The 17,122-nt window shown below is 47.8% G+C and overlaps 5 protein-coding genes across 5 annotated transcripts; 4 read left to right on the top strand and 1 right to left on the bottom strand.

Annotated features, from left to right (window-relative positions):
- Positions 1-290: 290 nt before the first annotated feature.
- Positions 291-3,083, top strand: F4822DRAFT_20843 (RNI-like protein). The gene has a single exon (XM_051453839.1). It carries the CDS (start codon positions 707-709, stop codon positions 2,714-2,716), a length of 2,010 nt encoding a protein of 669 aa, XP_051319465.1. The 5' UTR covers positions 291-706; the 3' UTR covers positions 2,717-3,083.
- Positions 3,084-3,783: 700 nt separating this feature from the next.
- F4822DRAFT_439646 (uncharacterized protein) lies at positions 3,784-5,625 on the bottom strand (the record flags this gene model as incomplete). Its single annotated transcript, XM_051462658.1, has 2 exons — positions 3,784-4,846; positions 4,905-5,625. The coding sequence occupies 2 exons, from the start codon at positions 5,623-5,625 to the stop codon at positions 4,104-4,106; spliced, it is 1,464 nt and encodes a 487-aa protein (XP_051319464.1). The 3' UTR covers positions 3,784-4,103.
- Positions 5,626-7,375: 1,750 nt separating this feature from the next.
- F4822DRAFT_20800 (alpha/beta-hydrolase) lies at positions 7,376-8,441 on the top strand. Its single transcript, XM_051453831.1, has one exon. The coding sequence runs from the start codon at positions 7,581-7,583 to the stop codon at positions 8,295-8,297; it is 717 nt and encodes a 238-aa protein (XP_051319463.1). The 5' UTR covers positions 7,376-7,580; the 3' UTR covers positions 8,298-8,441.
- A 2,057-nt stretch (positions 8,442-10,498) lies between these two features.
- Positions 10,499-12,139, top strand: F4822DRAFT_20828 (uncharacterized protein). Its single transcript, XM_051453836.1, has one exon. It carries the CDS (start codon positions 10,584-10,586, stop codon positions 11,730-11,732), a length of 1,149 nt encoding a protein of 382 aa, XP_051319462.1. The 5' UTR covers positions 10,499-10,583; the 3' UTR covers positions 11,733-12,139.
- Positions 12,140-14,344: 2,205 nt separating this feature from the next.
- On the top strand, positions 14,345-15,858 carry F4822DRAFT_20792 (uncharacterized protein). The gene is made up of 2 exons (XM_051453829.1): positions 14,345-14,615; positions 14,671-15,858. The coding sequence occupies exons 1-2, from the start codon at positions 14,488-14,490 to the stop codon at positions 15,587-15,589; spliced, it is 1,047 nt and encodes a 348-aa protein (XP_051319461.1). The 5' UTR covers positions 14,345-14,487; the 3' UTR covers positions 15,590-15,858.
- The last annotated feature ends 1,264 nt before the right edge of the window (positions 15,859-17,122 follow it).

Genomic DNA, 17,122 nt, shown 5'->3' with positions numbered 1-17,122 from the left:
GAGACGAGCCAGTCAGATACGTTTAAGTCGTGCAAGTCAGATCAGATCAGCTAAGCACTACTTTCTATAATTCGACGCAAAGCCGCATTTGGAAATCTCGTCGCCACCTGCCTCCTCGAATGATAAGTTAGTGAATACCTGTTGTGTGTCCTGGGGGCGAAACGGGACCCCTTTCTAGCCTACCCGACTGCCCTGACTTACTTCTCTCTACCTGTACCATTGGTGGTCGTACTACACAACTCGTTCCCCAAAACTCCTTTTCCCTTTCACTTCTCTCCTCTTGTCATATTGTTTGCTACGGCACCATAGGGCTGGCTGGTACTACGCTCGTTTATCCATTGTCAGGGACGCATTATCTAGAAGAGAATGGATTGAATTATTTGCTGGCTATGTTCGGTTCACCATCTGACTTGTTTGATGATTGTCAAGGAAAGGCAAACAGGGTTACAGCTCTAAAACTTGCCCTTTCTGGTTATCTTAATTGATCAACACAGTGACGATTCGAAATCCCCGCATCCGCATCCGCAGCAAACAACCAGCAGTAACACGATACTCAGTCACGCACGGGGTTCATCGTCCTGATCGATCGTTTTTACTTTCATTGTCTACATAAATACGCTGCTTGCGAAAGTCCCCCCTGCCGAATTAAAGACCGAGTGCCCCGATTTCCTTAATTGAGCTTGACCAAATCTCAAGGTTGCCCATTATGTCCGATATCACCCCACCCGACCCGATTGACGAGGAGTCCCCGGTCGTGACGCCACTTGAAGGCCGTCCGAAGGAGAAGCGCCGACAACGATTACTTCGAGGTGTCCAGCGAATGTCTTCTTCTCCCTCGCTACAACAAATCGGTCGCTCTCGATCTTCCAGCTCGCCGTATAGCACTCGAGGGAGTTTGTCATGTGTTAGTCTCGCACCGACACCCTCGTTTGGCCAATACCAGTCTGGTAGTGTTACTCCTGGGTATTTCTCGAATGGGCAGTCTTCTGTTCCTGGCACCTCACTTACTGAATTCCCTGCGTTCGAGGGAATTGAAACTCGGATAGCACGTAAAGTCGGCAATGTCTCCACGACACATCTAAACCCAACTACCTCCTCCTTACCAGCTGAGGTCACAACTGGAAGGTCTAGGTCGGGTACGGCCCGAAAGCTGCCTTTTGAATTCTGGGCGAGGATGCCTGACGAAATGCGTGTCCATATCATGTCGTATCTCCGACCGAAAGAACTTGTCCGTATCTCGCGTGTGAGCAAAGACTTCCACAGGTTTTGTTTCGATGGCCAATTGTGGACCCATTTCGATGCTACAGAGTTCTACATGGACATACCTGCGGAAGCTCTCGCCAAGATCATACTCTCGGCCGGTCCTTTCGTAAAAGATCTTAATATCCGAGGATGTCTCCAAATCGAGCAGTCTAAGCGGGCTGAGGTTATTGTTAGTTCCTGCAGGAACCTAATCAATGCGACCCTGGAAGGCTGCCGAAATTTCCAGCGGACCACTCTACACGGCTTGATTCGAAGCAACGAAAAACTTGCCAACTTGAACCTCACAAGTATGACCGCGGTGACGAATAGTACGTGCAAAATTATTGCGCAACATTGCTCACAGCTCGAGACATTGAACGTCTCATGGTGTAAGCACATGGATGCTCGAGGGGTCAGGATGGTTGTCAATGGATGCCCAAGGCTACGAGAATTAAGGGCTGGAGAAGTCAAAGGGTTCGCCGATGTCCGAGTCGCGGAGGCTATTTTCTCGACCAATAATTTGGAGCGACTGGTATTGAGTGGCTGTGCGGACCTTGACGATGAAGCTTTCAAGACTATGATCCACGGTAGCAACCCGGTGATCGATATCTTGACCGATCGACCGATAGTTCCACCGAGAAAACTTCGACATCTAGACCTTAGTCGATGCTCGCAATTGACAAGCCAGGGTGTAGGTGTATTGGGTTATCTCGTCCCTGACCTACAAGGATTACAATTGAGCGGGTGTTCAGCGTTGACTGATGCGGCTCTCCAGCCCATTCTTGCCTCGACTCCTCGTCTTACTCATTTGGAGTTGGAGGAACTTTCGGAGTTGACTAATGATCTTCTGTCCGAACATTTGGCGAAAGCGCCCTGCGCACCAAAGCTTGAGCATCTTTCCGTGAGCTATTGTGAGAGCATTAGCGATATTGGCATGTTGCCTGTCATGAAGAACTGTGTTAGCCTTCAGAGTGTCGATATGGACAACACGCGAATTGGCGATTTGGTCCTCACAGAAGCCGCGGCTATGGTTAGGTCTCGGTCAACTCGGACCTCGACGCGTAGCTCGCGTCCCCGGATTGGACTCAAGCTGATTGTGTATGATTGCCAACTGGTGACATGGACTGGTATTCGGGAGATACTGTCATGGAACGCCGAAGTCAGGCAGCGAACTGGAGGTGTGGCTACTTACCCCACCGAAATCATTGGGCTCAGGTGTTTCTACGGTTGGCAGCAGACCGTAGAACAGCATACGCAGCGGGTATTGAAGGGTGATTTCGCCGCGGCGGCAAGACTAGAGAGGAAGTGGGCAGATTATATGCAAGCCGTCGAGGAAGCAGGGGCAGGCGGTGCGGGCTCCCGACGACGAAGACGACGCGCTCGTGAAGCCCAGATGGCCCACGCAGACGAGGAAGGAGGCGCTGGCGGTCGCCGTCGCGCACGGACTGTGGCGGCCTCCTGCGCTGTTATGTGATGACGATGATTTAACGGCGTATCGGTGCATCATAAACATACATATTACTGGCGAAGCTGTATGCTCTGACTATATCGGTGGTTTTATCTTCATTTTATCGGAGGTCCCTTTAGATTTCACTTGCGGGCGCATAGGAGTTATTACAGGAGTTTCTGATTGCTACCAGAATATGCATCTTATCTTTTTTTAAAGGAACGAGGGTTCCGTGGTGGTGTATATATCACCGTTGGCTTTTTATCTCACAAGATGGTTTGAGCTGAGACTTTTGCTATATTCATGGGCTACTACCTATCTGCTATTTAAGAGGCTACCCCTACAATGTTGACTCTGATTCGAGTCCGTCATTACCGGTGATTTACACCTTCTATATCAGCTATACAATGCGAGATTATGTATATTTTGCAAGTTGAGTGTTAGTATTATGAGATTGTGAAATGGATTATCCTATCATCTGTAGATTCGATTTCTTGTTGAAGTTAAGTGTTCCTTCATACCGAATATATGAGCTATAACTATAGCTAATTGCGCTTAGTTAAGCGATCGACCGAAGACCGACTAGAGATCAAATGCCCAAGAACCAGCTCTATTAAATTTTAGTGCGGACCCCTAAAAGGTGTGGTCTCAACAGAATATGGGCGGTAACTACGTCACCAACTACACGAGAGGGTATATCAACAATCGCCGGATGGTGATTTTAAATTGTCACACAATGACTTTCGAAGTATTAATATTAACTAAATGGGATTATCACAGACAGTTCTCGAAGTTATAACAGCCGACAAATTTATTATTAGTGCGTAGGTACTATAACCGTACGTCTTATGCCGAAATACTAAAGGAAAAAACAGCAGTCGAGTCCTCCTCCCACCAACATTACTTCGTCCAGCAGAATGATCGAAACAGCGCAAAAGGAAAATACAAAGGAAAAAGCTCGATGCGAAACCCTCCATGCCATGGTTAACTCCCGATACTCCTGCCACCCGTGCTCGTTCCTCGTCCTAAAGAGCTTATGTCATAGTAGTGACAATGTCTCATGCAAATCCCTGGTCAGAAACAGACAAAGGGAGATGACCACCCCAACTCCCGATGGCTCGAAAGATATGTCGGGTTTCTTTAACTCCCTCGGTTTTGGTGTTATTCCTCCACGGGAAGTGATTTCATCCATACATATGGGTCGATAGGGCCCTAGCATAGGATAACGGTAAAGAGAATGTTCAATTGAGCCTCGCGGTGGTTTTGATGTGAAAACTTATGTGTTCCATGATTTTGTGTTTCCGCGAATATTCGCGAAGAGCTTGAGGCGGAACGGGGAATGAAAGTGGGTTGGCCGAAACGACCGATAGACCTCAAATACAGAGTGTGGTATGTTAGTTCTTCTTTGGACACATCACCACGGCTTAGAAGAAGGCTTCTTGCTGACGATCTTGCACGGGTTGTTCGAATACTCAACATCGCGGCATTGGTGGCGGAAAGTAAGCTTGTCAAGCCAATTACCACGGCCGAATCGGTCATCTCGATAAAGCGAAACCTCGTGATGCACGAGTTGCATGTTGAAAGGCTCAAGGTGTTTGATGAGGCTCTGGTACTCCTCGGTGTCTTCAACGCGTGTTCCTGGTCCGAGGGGCGTGCTCGGTAGCACGACCTCGAGGTCGGCGTAGAACCAAGCGCGGGCGCTGTCTTTGGCGAACTTGTAAATCGGGTTGTTGCCGATGTTGTAGAAGGACCAACCGACTTGTTTGGTGTAGTTGACGGAGCAGAAAGTCAACATCGCATCCAGGAGTGCTGAGCCGAGGTTACGGTGGCGGTAGCGGTTATGGACAAGAACTAGTAGCTTGCCGCAAAGCGCCGCGCGAGTGGAGTGCGAGCCCATGAGTCCGCGATCCGCGACTTGCATCAGAGCGAAGCCGTACACCTTGTCACTGTGCTCCTTCTTGGCGATGATGAAGGGTAGCTTATGCGCTCGGCATGAATCCAGGAGGCGGTGGAACGCCTCAATGTCCAGCGGCTTCTGGTCCGGGACATTGTAGCTCGTCTTAGCTTCGTGGTTGTAGATCTCCGCAATTTGTGGCAGATCGCGCTCCATGACTTGGCGGAAGTTCGTTTTGATACCAATCTCACGTCGGCGTTGTTCTATATTGGAATTTGGTTAGTAAGTATCAGGTACATTGGATTTGGAATGTGTACGTACTGGCCATTCGTGCGTCCCACTCCGAATCCAGCCACTGGAAGACGGGGTCTTTGCCGCTAGGATCATGGTGTGGTATATCCGGAGTTGGTTGCGGGGCTGTGATTGCAGCCGGGGCGGTTACTAGATTCTGAGCCTTTACTGGAGTCTGAGCTGCAACTGGCGTAGAAACATCTATCAATAGTTGAGGCGTAGACGAAGCAGGATCAGGATCAGGAGCTTCAATCGGACCTTGAGGCATGACTGGAGCCTTAGACGTGGCTGGATCCGGCATCTTGAACCAAATTGGAAGCGTGCTGCTAATCTCGGATGAAGCCGGGGGAGACAACTCTCGCTTCGTGACTACCATAGTCATACTAACTGACGACTCGGCCAGAGGTTCCAGTTTCTTGACAACAGGCATCTTCTGCTTCTGCTTCTCGCTCTTCTGCTGCCCAGGCTCTGCTTTCTTGGAGGCCCATCTGCTGCTAGCAAGTCCAATCTTTGGCTTGGGCTTAGTGTTGCTTTGTGCTTCGGCTGCACCTCTTTCATTCTGGACAGTGTAACCCTGTGCTTTGCTGCTGCTGTCAGCCTCAATTTTGACCTCATTTTGGCCACCATGATTTACGGAGCTTCCCGCAGGTTGGCTCAGATGTTGGCCATCTTCAACGAAATGGCCGGTCTTTGCGCCATAGACGTCCATCCACTTCTGGCTCTCGGCCGGAGGCTGCTGATCTACAGCCATGTTTCCTTAAGATATTTAATTAGCCTTAGGATAGTTCTTTCTGCTGGAATATGGCTATTTTGAGAGAAGGAAGATGGGTTTTCATAGAGGGGTTGGTCATTTCAGAAAATAGTATAATGGGGTGGGATGTGTGATAACGAGGATTGATGAGTTTGAGTGCGTATCCTCAAAAACTTGAATCAACTTACTTTCGATGTCAATAGTGTGCCTGCGGATGGTTCGTAGGCGTTATAGTGGCGCGATTTTATGAGATGACAAGAAGTGAAGTCGCTGCAGGAAATAAGAGCCGTTGCGATATTATACAAGGTCAGAGGGCGCAGACACTGGCAATCCAATGAAGAACTAAGCATCGAAGAATCAGCTTGATGGCCACTATGACAGAGAAATATGGCGATGATTGGCCGAGGAAAATTTTGTTAATGAAGAAAATTGATATATCTGAATCTAATCCCATACCTACCGCCAGCCGTTTCGAGCCAATTGCAAGAAGGGAATAGATAGGGATATAAACACCAGGTCTGCGACGATACTGCTTTAAGTGTGTCAGTGTAGGGAAACAAGACTTACCTTGTGTTCGAATTACGAATGGCGATGCGTTAGAGTGAAAACCCTTTCTAGTCTGCCTTAGAGGTAGTGGTATTATCAAGTTGAAGGTATGTCAACCTGATTGAGTAGAAGTAAAGACGAACAATGTGATTGTAGAAGGATGAACCGAGTGGGTAATTTCAGGGAAACAAAACACGTAAAAAGGTTGTGCGGTCACCCTGATCATCAGAAAGGTCTTATTTCAAGCCGGAGTATCGTAGGCTTGAACAGAAACAAAATGGAAAAGGATTCAATGATGAACTCTAATCGAAGGGGGTGAGAATATGGATTACTTGGGAAAATAAATGAAACAAAGAAAGGTAACGTGGTGGGGGACCAAGCTGTTGCCGTCGTTCACTAGCATTTAGCATTAGGATGATTGCCTAGGGACCTAGGTACCCAACTACGGGGATCGTCACAGGTGCTGTCGCAGCATGGGGCAGGACTGCTTGCACCTACCCAGGTACCTATGGGGCTCTGGCTACCCCGGTCTGTGCCTACTACGGGGACAAAGAAGAGCTAAAACTGCCCTACATTAGCAATGACAGAAACTACCGTCCAGTTCTGTCCACTGGGAAGGTCAGGCTAGAAAAACTTAGAGGAGCATATCGCTCTATGGCTTGTTTACTAGGATACTGCCATATTATGCGATACAAATGTCTCTATTTCGCACGAAGTAGGTATTGTCATGCCTCACGCCGACCTTTCATACATCCACATAAAGTAAGAGCGCATTTCTACGCTTACAAGATATGCTTTAGGCGGAGCTTAACTTCAAAGTGAGCTTTCATACTTAGGTGCACATTATTTACATCTTGCACACCGAGCTATAACGCAGGGCTGGACGTTTCTAAGTTTTTCAGTCACTGTCCTCAAAGCAATACATCACACTAGAGAACAAATAGATATATAAGCGAAGTGCAAAGGCGTTGTCGGACTAAGTTAAAATTATTCAATGCTTTATATGGGCGAAGCTTGTATGCAGACTAAAGACGGCGGAATAGGGGCTCCGCCGCTGACCCAAACAAGTCTTGGCGACGATACAGAGGATACTCAAAGAATAATATAACCATATGAAGCAGATGCATATTGAGGTGCCTGCTGAAGTAGGTACACGTAAGCATACTAAGGTACCGTTACGCCCTGCCTTATATTGATTTAGGCAGCCAGCCATTACGTTGTCTAATTAATCGGAGTCCTACGAATACCTTCGGAGACCTGAGAAGACCACAACTTCTCAATAGTATAAGATGATTTCACAGCCATAGAAGCGATTTATTTTCCTCCTCTTCTTAACCTTTTAATTAGTCAACTACCTTTACTCAATACACACCGAATATCTACACATCAGAGCTAACCCCTTAACCACCATGGCTCCGGACATAAAGCTCGACTTCTACCCCGCACCGCACCCGAACCGAACAGGGGTCATCATACTCCCTGGTGGTGGATACGGGCGTCTTACTATGGATCGTGAAGGCACAGTCCCAGCTCAATGGCTCAACGATCGCGACATAGATGCATGGGTACTTTCGTATACAATAGTGGATGAATCCCATCCGAGCCCCATCTTCCCAGCCCCACAGCAAGATGCGCTAGAGGCTGTAAAACAGATCCGCGCTTCGGGCCGCGTTGATCGACTAGGGATATGGGGATTCAGTGCTGGTGGACATCTAGCAGCTGTGACGGCGACGGAACCCAGCGCAGGTTTGGACTTTGCTATCCTGGCGTACCCTGTGATAACTATGGCTGGGGGTGCTGCACATGGAAACTCGCGACGAAGGCTTCTTGGAGACGGGTGCGCGGCTGGGAGCGACCTAGAAAATTCTATGAGTGCTGAGAAGCGCGTAAATGGGAACACGCCACCCACATTTCTATTCCACTCTTCAAACGACGATAATGTCTTAGTACAAAACCCGCTGGATTTCGCTGCAGCTATGGCTCAGCATCAGAGGCCCTTTCAACTTCTGATTCTGCCAGATGGCCCGCATGGGATTGGACTTGCGTTGGATTATGAGCACTGGGATTGGTCAAGAGAGCTGGAAAGGTGGTTAAAGGAGTCAATCCCGAAAGGTTCAGTGAACTAGCTATGGCGGATGAAAAGGCGTCGAGAAGTTAGAGGTCAATCGAACGAAAAAAACCCCATATGGAACGATTGCAATTTTGCTAGGGGTAAGACTAAGGTGGATACACTACCTAAAGTAAAGACGTGTGATATTGCTCGCATCATCTCGATGGAATTGATGATAGAATGTAAAGGCTTAGTCATTCGAGCGTCTTCTGGGTATGTAAGTGAACAGGGGCTGAATGACTTTACCGAGAGGCAAGGCATACTCATGCTGCCCCCCCTGAGTCCTGAGAGCATCCAAGATGTATGGAAATAGCGCAGATACCGAATCGAGCCTCGAACACCTACCTAGATAGATATAGCTACTGTGCTGGCATATCGAGACGCGGCTGCGACCCAAAGTTTGCAAGCAGCGGATATGCTCCGTACCACTTTGTCAGAACTGTGGAAAACTTCCACGCAAGCAACCATGATGACGGTTATGAAGGCCAGGATTTGACTCCTGTTCTGCTACGTCGAGAAGGACAATCGGCAAGCCTCCCCCTTTGCCGTGAGGTCTGCCACGTATAATATGGTCTTAATTTGCCAATGGCAGAGTAGATTCCTTTAGCGAACGATATATTGAATCTTGCCAAGTTCGCAATGGGTTTTTTCGACCATACTGGCCCCCGAGGCACGTTGCATTCGAAGATATACATGACTCTAATTTTACCCCTGGGTTGGCAGTCATGGGGCCATCAGCTAACCATCCTTACCTCGAGGAGGGTATATGACAGGCTCGTCGGTAAGTCGCATGATTTCAATTGCTTCGATGCAACCGAGGATGAAGAGATGGACGAAGTAGAGTGAATGGAGCGACTTCTAGAAAGCAGCGGTCGTGTCTGAGTCGGATGGCATGGTAAAGGGTGCATGATGTGGCCCCGCGACATGGTAGGTGGACGGCGCCAACCTGCCAACGATTTCAGAAGGGTTTTGCTCGATTGACATGTAGATAATTGATAGAATACACATCACATTATACAGTCCGATGAGGGTACCTGACTTATATGAGGCTCCATGAGATCCAATCGCTAGGCATAGTGAAATTGGCGCCGAACGGCCCGAGATGGATGACGACGCGCCGGCCAACGGCGAGAGCGCTTTTCACAAAGATCGCGCGGGAACTATTAAAGATCCTCGATTATGTCCTAGCAAGGCTCCCTGTTCTCATCCCAGGAACTATGTCTCTATTCAAACTTGAGAGCCTATTCTGGATGCCAACATAGCAGTAATTAACGCGTAGGACACGTGCGGGATCCGGTGTAGACTTGCAAAGCGGGGTGTCGGATGAGATGCCGTGTTTCGTGGCACCAACATAATGGACGATTGCTTTTTCTCTACTGGTGTTTGCTAAGCGCTGTGGTCAAGAAGGGCTGCATACCAAAGGGTGGCATCCCATTGCACAGCCTTCTTGTAAAATTTGTAGAATCCTGACCGAACCATCCTTCTAAATGTGACGAATCAATTGAATGTTCATTTCACGCACCCAGGTTCGCCAGAATCACCCAGTTATAACAGGGATCATGATAAATGACGGTGTTACCTTCAGCCATTCCTTCGGGTGCCAACATAACGGAAAGGGTCGTGATTGGTTGGTTCCACTTGGCAGAGGTCTACAGGCCTGCGGCCCCTTGAGTTTTTCACAGCGCTACCTAACTGGCCTTAAACAGTGAGTTCGGTGCGCGAGCACATAGAAAGACTTTGGAACATCAAGTGCAGCATAATCGAACGAATGAATTTTATACTATTGATGGGATTGGTTATAGATTAATGTTGAACTTACTCAATATCTTCTAGGATTTGATATTATTGGTTCAATGCCTTAAGAAAGACCAGAAGCAGGCAACGTGGTCGAAAAAGGGGACAGGCCGCATATTAACTACCCTCTAGCACTAGGATGTCGCAACATTGTTGGGAAGTATGCTTCGATGCTCAGCCTGCCGGGCTGTGCCCTACCATACGATCAAACATGCTCCCTTACTACATTCCAGATACGGCGATGACGGCCGATTTGGGGGTTACCACTCTACTTCCGCTTTTGGGCAATTTTTGGATAGGTGCCGGCTGTTGAAGATGGTTTACGCCGACACAATGTGACCTGCGCAGCTTGTGAGGGCTCCAATGATATAACCGAGTATAAATGTGGCGTTATGCCACCTGTCTTGAAGAGGGGTAGAATCATCAAGCGATTTCCATATTCACATTTGAACCTTTCAATCTCAACTATTGCAAATCCAAAGGATTGCCAATACTCTCTTGCTTTACTATGTATTATACCAATAGTTCAACCGTGTCGAAGCCTCAGAAATGGGACCCAAAGGAGGTGCTTGGACTTGCTTACGATTCCTATTGCATTGGCTGGGCAACTACACGCGGCCGACAATGTCAACGATATATTGCCAGGCATAAGTCCAGCCATGGGCAATGCATTCTTGATAAGTTGGCGTGTGAAAACGCCTCAAAGGCCGCAGAATCTCCCGACCTTCCCGAGGCGCTAGATATAATGTTATGTTGGCAACACACCGGCCAATCATCCGGCATTTTAAAGAAGTGGAAATATAAGCTCGAAAACTACGCCCCAGATTTTGATGATTATTCGAATGATGATTCAGATGATGAGTCGTCTGCTCTGTGGAGCGAGTCTGGGCTTGACGACTGGAGACCAAAGAAACTCTATACCAAAAAGGAACCAACAAGCGACCCTTCGATCGAGGAGTTGAGAAAAATGATGAAGCAGATGCAGGATAATCTTGCTCGCCTAGAGTCAGAATTGCGGCGAAGAGGTAAACACGATATCAAGCAAGATCACGCGAAAATGGAAGCTGAAGAGCGCCAGAAGCGAGAAGCGAGACGAAAGGAAGAAGAGAGAATACGTCAAGAACAAGCGAGACGGCAGGAAGAGGAGCAGAAACGCCAAGAAGAAGAACGTAGACGCCGAGAAGAAGAGGAACGTATACGGAAAGAGGAGGAACAGAGACGAGCAGAGAAAGCTCGTGAAGATGCGTTCCGCGAACGAGTACGTCTTGCAAAGAAAAGAAGAGAGGAAGAAGCACGAATGAAGGCGGAGAAGGAAGCAGCTGAGTGGAAGGCGACTTGGCAACGCTATTCCAACGCATGGGACAAGAACGACAGAGCTACAATATTGACTATACCTTGGCCAGTAAAATCAGGGTTACAAATAGACGTTACTGAAGCTAACGTGAGGTTATTCTTTGCGAAGGCGCCACCAGCAGATTTCGTAGACTCTGGCGAAAAACGATTCAAGTTCATCAACGCCGAAAACAAGAGATGGCACACCGACAAGGTGATACAACGGTTTGGCCGTGAGTTGGTGGAAGGTGACGCAAAGACTACGTTGGATATCATCGCAAAGGTGGTTATCGAACTGAGACAAGAAGCGCAGAGGGAGAGGTAAGTAGGGAGCGAAGCCTTAGAGCTATGTCATTTTCATTGCGGAGATACCCTTGTTCACAGGTTGTTCAATTTCAATAATTATATTGATTTTATTTTTGTATATTGCTGGGTGGTGGCTTGAGATGGTCGGTGCACTTTGATTATCTTGTACTTTTACAGATACGAGTCTACGAAACTCTGAAGAAATTGAATATCCATGGATATTACGAAGCCCGTTTTGATGTTGGATGTACGATTCATATTTGCCGGACTAGGAGTACCTAGTGATCCTTCATAGGCTAAAGGCCGTATGGCTTAAGGTCTAAGGGACTGAATTGACAAACTTCATGAATATCATCGAATGAGAGTCTTATTTCGACCAAGCCAAACGATATTAGAACAAATTTTAATTAAAGTATCTCATTGACATTGTGACATTTTAGACTGAAGCCAACCATGTTGTACTTGCATAAACTTAAAATCAAACACAATATGCTTAAATTAAGCCCATGTCAATCCATCTTTTAGACTTCCTGGAGCGCAAGGCAAACCAACGCTACTACAACTACAACTACAACTACAACTTCAACTTCAACTTCAACCCAATCTTTAATGGATTCAAATTATTTGCAAATAACAAATTTATCAATTTCTAAGTTGTATCAATTATTTGTAAACAGTATGACATGTGGCCCTTTTTCCACAATATCACATTATCACAACGTCCTCATCTAATGATTTAGCTATCGCGTGTTAATCCTACTCGTGAAAAAAAAATCCGGATTTATGCTTGTGCCAGGGCAATAGCATGGCGACAACATAAGCGATACTGTCTAGCGAGGACGATCATTCGGTAGCCATTGCTGTTCAGCACCTATGTATACGCCAATTGAGCGAAAATGTCCATGTGGCACTACGAGTATTGCCCATCATTGCCTTTAATTGGTTAAGTGGCATAACAAAGTCTTTCAACCACGCTGTGCGACCGCATATTCCGACTTTAGGAGACCCAGATAATTAAAACTCCACCAGCCGAGACAATTTCACTGTCTCTGGCCTCGTGGGTGTTACCGTTACTGTTGCTGTCTTACAGCTAAAGGCGGAGAGAACCAGGTTACTGGTAACTTGCCGTTTACTCGGAAGCTCCAAGTTATCCATCAACCTAGGTAACTTACTTTATACACGCGGGGATGTAACGATGAAAGCCAACGCGGTAATTAATGGACCTACTGCATACCATACTCGAAACGGTATGCAGCTAGCTAACTTCAAGGGGAGATGGTGAGGCGGCTGGGTAGCCTAGTTTATCTACGGACGGGTGAGGCCTAGTGTGGAGAACTGCAAAGCAAGTTTTGCTGATTCCACCGCAAGTGTGCACGCCGTCACAACACATCCTATCATCTTACTGGGTGCCTACAAACGCAGCACGTAGATCCTTCCGTGCTAGCTGGTCTAGTTGCTCTGGACACGAGCTTGCCTGCTGGCTCTCACTCTTTGGTGGTGCAGCTAAAAACCTCGGCAAACTGTTCGATGACGACCATCCACATCAACCCACAATCTCGATCTCACTGAGAAAAATACTAGGATATGAAAATATCCCGGGCATCACCGCATTACCACGACGCTTGAAAATACTAACAATGCGACGATACATAGTGAGCAGTACAGATCCTCGTTCCCCTTGTAGTAGACGTGGAGATGTTTATGGTCGTTTTCCGCTACACACCACCACCTGACAGAGCTAGATAGAGTGCTACACCACAACTATAGGATACCTTGCAATCCGCTACCTCATATCGTAATTGAACAGGTAGAGGTGAACGAGTTTGAAGCTTTGTGGGACAGAGTCTTAAAGTCCGAACGCCCTACCATGTTTAATCTTTATGCAGCTTGCATTGTAGCGGTGACATACTATTGTATGTGCTGCATGTTACTCATGAGGGGTTGGTGTGTTGTCAGGCCATTGTACTTCCAAGATCTCAGCCTCGACTACATCGTTGTTACCAGAGGACATGGATAACCCCTAAATCAAATCGAGCTGTAAACACCCTGCCCTAGCAACCAGCCCTTCCCTTGCATCTGCGATATCGTCTTAGCCTACATAACCGGAGACAAGGGCCCGCATCGTCGTCGCCTAGCTCCCAACCTTCCGGCTACCGAATCTCCACCATGGTCAATAGAACCCGACTAGATTACATATGTATTGAATGCTTTTTCCATCAGGTAGTAACACAAATTAGCTGATCGACCAGACTCCTACCAGGATCGACTGACTCCCTGCCAAGTCGAGTAGCCTCCGGTAACGCTAGTGTGCTTTCAGCAACAACTTCTTCCATGTCTCTCGCAGGTATCGCTTCTAGTATAAGCCAATATGCTGACTTCGTAACATGGAGACTTGATCCACTTGTATCTCGGTTCTACAAGGCGGGTTTTCCAGCAAGCCATCCTCATCCGCCGTGTCCGCGAGTTGGTCGGTCACTTAGGCCGTAGCACGATGTCATGATATCCCACTAGCGACGCTGTGCAGCTCTTATGCATGTGTGGTAAGACGAAGATATAAGGGACCTGCCATCCCGTCTTTCTATATCTGCATCCTCATCACCAACCTCCCCAGCCCGCTGCTTTTCTAAGACCTCGCTATCGAGTAACTCGTTCGTTAAGGTTACTTAAGACCCTCGTTGAGCTATACTGCTGTATACTCGCCTCGTGTTGTCTTAGCATCATCGTATCCATTCGCTATAAGCCTCGTTCGCTCTACAGGCACAACTCAGTTCAAAATGAAGGCTGTTGCTACCATCTTGGCTTTGGCCGCTTCGGTCATGGCTGGCGAGCCTGTTGTCACTGCAACAACTTACGAGACAACTACTGTATGCCCGATCACCAATACCGTTACCTACGGAGGATCGTAAGTGTTATCTAGAATTCGTAGTATTGAATGGCGACCGCTTACAGTTCCCTAGGACCTATGAACAGACCAGCTACACCACGTCCACAATCACTGTAACCTCGTGCCCGGGAGGATCCTGCGGAGGTGGCGAGGCGACGGTGACAGCACCTGATACCACCGTTGGCACTACCACCGCCGTTCAGGTGACTTACACGACAACGTGCCCCGTCACCGAAACTGTCACCGCTCCTGGCAAGACCTACCTCACAACATACACAACTACTAGTGTAGCAGTCACCTACGTCGACACAACTCTCGTTGAGACCGTAACGGGACCGGGTGCTACGCAGACTAGCGAGGACGTTGCTTACACCACTCTTACTTCGCTGTGCCCTGTAACCGAGACTAAAACATTAGAGGGTTCTACTGTCGTGGTTACCTGGACTTCGACCTCTACCGTCAAGACCGCGGTACCTACCACCGCCGTTGAATACACCTCGTACACAGTCACTGAGCAAGTTTCAACTGAGGTCTTCCAGACTGTCACCTGCCCGGAGACAGTCCACACCACCGTTTCTCAGGGTAGCACTATCTACGTTACTGAGACTGGTACCGAGACGGTCTACCAAACCAACAAGTACACCGTCACCGAGACCCTCCCCGTCACTCAGACTCAGGAGGTCGACGTGACTGTCACCTCGGAAGCTACTGCGGGTGAGACCGTCACTGCCAGCCCAACTGTCTATGTCACTTTCAGTGACACCACCGTCGTCACCAAGTCCAAGTCCGCGACGACTGTCCCCTATCCTACCACTGTCTCTGTTTCCGCTTCTGCCCCCGTCTCTGTCTCCAGCTCGGTCGGCACGACCTATATCCCTTCGAGCGCCACTCCCTCGTCGAGCGGTGTTCCTCAGGTCCCTTCCAACCCTGCTCCCCGAGCTACCCCTGCCGCGGCTGTTTTGGCTTTCGCCGGAGTTGCCCTCCTGCTATAAATTGGCATGCTTTGAAACACAAGTATCCGAATTCGCTAGCAAATATTTTTCAATACTAAATGAGAAAAAAGAGGGGACGACATAATAACGACATGGGCACGACCGGCGGGTAGCATTCATTTACACGAGGCATGGGAATCACGGTAGCATATATAACAGGATTTCCTACGGATTTATTCATTCATCTCAGGAAGGCGGACCTCATGATTCATCAAACAAGTTTACGGATAATGGCCACTTCTAATGCTTTAGGATATCACAAAACGGGACGGCGAGGATTAATAACTAATCTCTCGATGATTTCAAGTCGTAGAATTTTTGAAACACTTCTTGTATATAGATTTTTGAAAGTCTTGTCACCAAGGCACATTAATTTTGAATACCATTCACAAACGTCCTTTCTCTCCCAGCTGCTCTACCATGTTAATGTCTTTCACGTTGCCCTTTCAATTATCCCTCTACCTCTTCCCTCCGAGTCTATAATTCTCCTTCCTAAGTGCTGTCGATGAAGACCAACTATAACCAGCACTAAATAGACTATTCCAGTGGGTCTACCTTGTGATCGTCCTCTGACTTGTGCTGGCGCCCAGCCGGCTCTCTCTTAGCGGCTCCTAGCGAGAGGGTTCCTTCGGCTCCCCGTACGTGATCCCCTACTATATTCTACGGTCTTAAGCGTACCTACGTCATCGATTAGTGCGTTCTTTTTGACGAGTCCTGTGGCGGTTGGAGATACGAAAAATCAGACTCAGAGGAGGTATAATATTGCAAATATGCATTGGAGATTGACAATTATGTGTGGCTATTTTTGGATTGTCTTGCTCTAATTTGTCTACTAAAGTAAAGTTCTCGTAATGAACCAAGCCTCATGTTAGTATACACACCACCACTAATGTTAGCGGCAGCCATTCTAGTTGGAGTACAGAATATTTTATGCATCTGAGAACTAATAACTCTCTGGCTATGATGTCGGAAAGTTGTACTTCCGAATCGAAGAGGCTTTAGGGCTGATAGATGTTCCAGTGCTATGGAAACTCAGTAAGAACCCTATCCCTACAATCCCTACGATAGGATAAAAGAGAATCATGTCTTATGTGCCCGAGACTCTCCGCTCGTTTGTTCTTAGCGTCTTAGTCCTCTTCCCCGAGTCCACTATATTTTCCTCCCTCTTCCCTGATTCAAGCCTAATTACGACCGGCAGCGCTAAGGAACGGGTGGCTTGCGGGATCTATAGCAGTACCAAGTACCCCGTAGCGTTCTGTAACCCGTCCTGTTACCGGTTTTCTAGCGTCTACACTAAAGTATTAGGGTAAAGTCGTTGCTTGATCAACTAAACACTAGCCCAGGGGATTTTTTTTTCTTTAGTAAAACGACCGTTATCGATCTGCTCCTATAGTCGGGCGGACCCTTTACGTCAGACTCACATGCCCGCACACACGCACAATGGCCAGCGGTTGTGACACCCGCTTAGGTACCTAACTGACCGCTTCTATAGCGGTCAGTAATCCCTCATATCGGCCGATGGAAATTACACCA

This window comes from Hypoxylon trugodes (assembly GCF_022578975.1).
Source record: "Hypoxylon trugodes strain CBS 135444 unplaced genomic scaffold F4822scaffold_1, whole genome shotgun sequence".
NCBI classification, from domain to species: Eukaryota; Fungi; Ascomycota; class Sordariomycetes; order Xylariales; family Hypoxylaceae; genus Hypoxylon; species Hypoxylon trugodes.
This window is presented reverse-complemented; position numbering and strand designations above follow the sequence as displayed.

What these genes read in the sequence shown, in the direction of transcription:
- F4822DRAFT_20828 (XM_051453836.1), top strand. Translation starts at nt 10,584, where the DNA reads ATGTATTATACCAATAGTTCAACCGTGTCGAAGCCTCAGAAATGGGAC.
- F4822DRAFT_20843 (XM_051453839.1), top strand. Translation starts at nt 707, where the DNA reads ATGTCCGATATCACCCCACCCGACCCGATTGACGAGGAGTCCCCGGTC.
- F4822DRAFT_20800 (XM_051453831.1), top strand. Translation starts at nt 7,581, where the DNA reads ATGGCTCCGGACATAAAGCTCGACTTCTACCCCGCACCGCACCCGAAC.
- F4822DRAFT_20792 (XM_051453829.1), top strand. Translation starts at nt 14,488, where the DNA reads ATGAAGGCTGTTGCTACCATCTTGGCTTTGGCCGCTTCGGTCATGGCT. An exon ending in ACCGTTACCTACGGAGGATC is followed by an intron (nt 14,616 to 14,670) that starts GTAAGTGTTATC and finishes ACAGTTCCCTAG; the next exon opens with GACCTATGAACAGACCAGCT.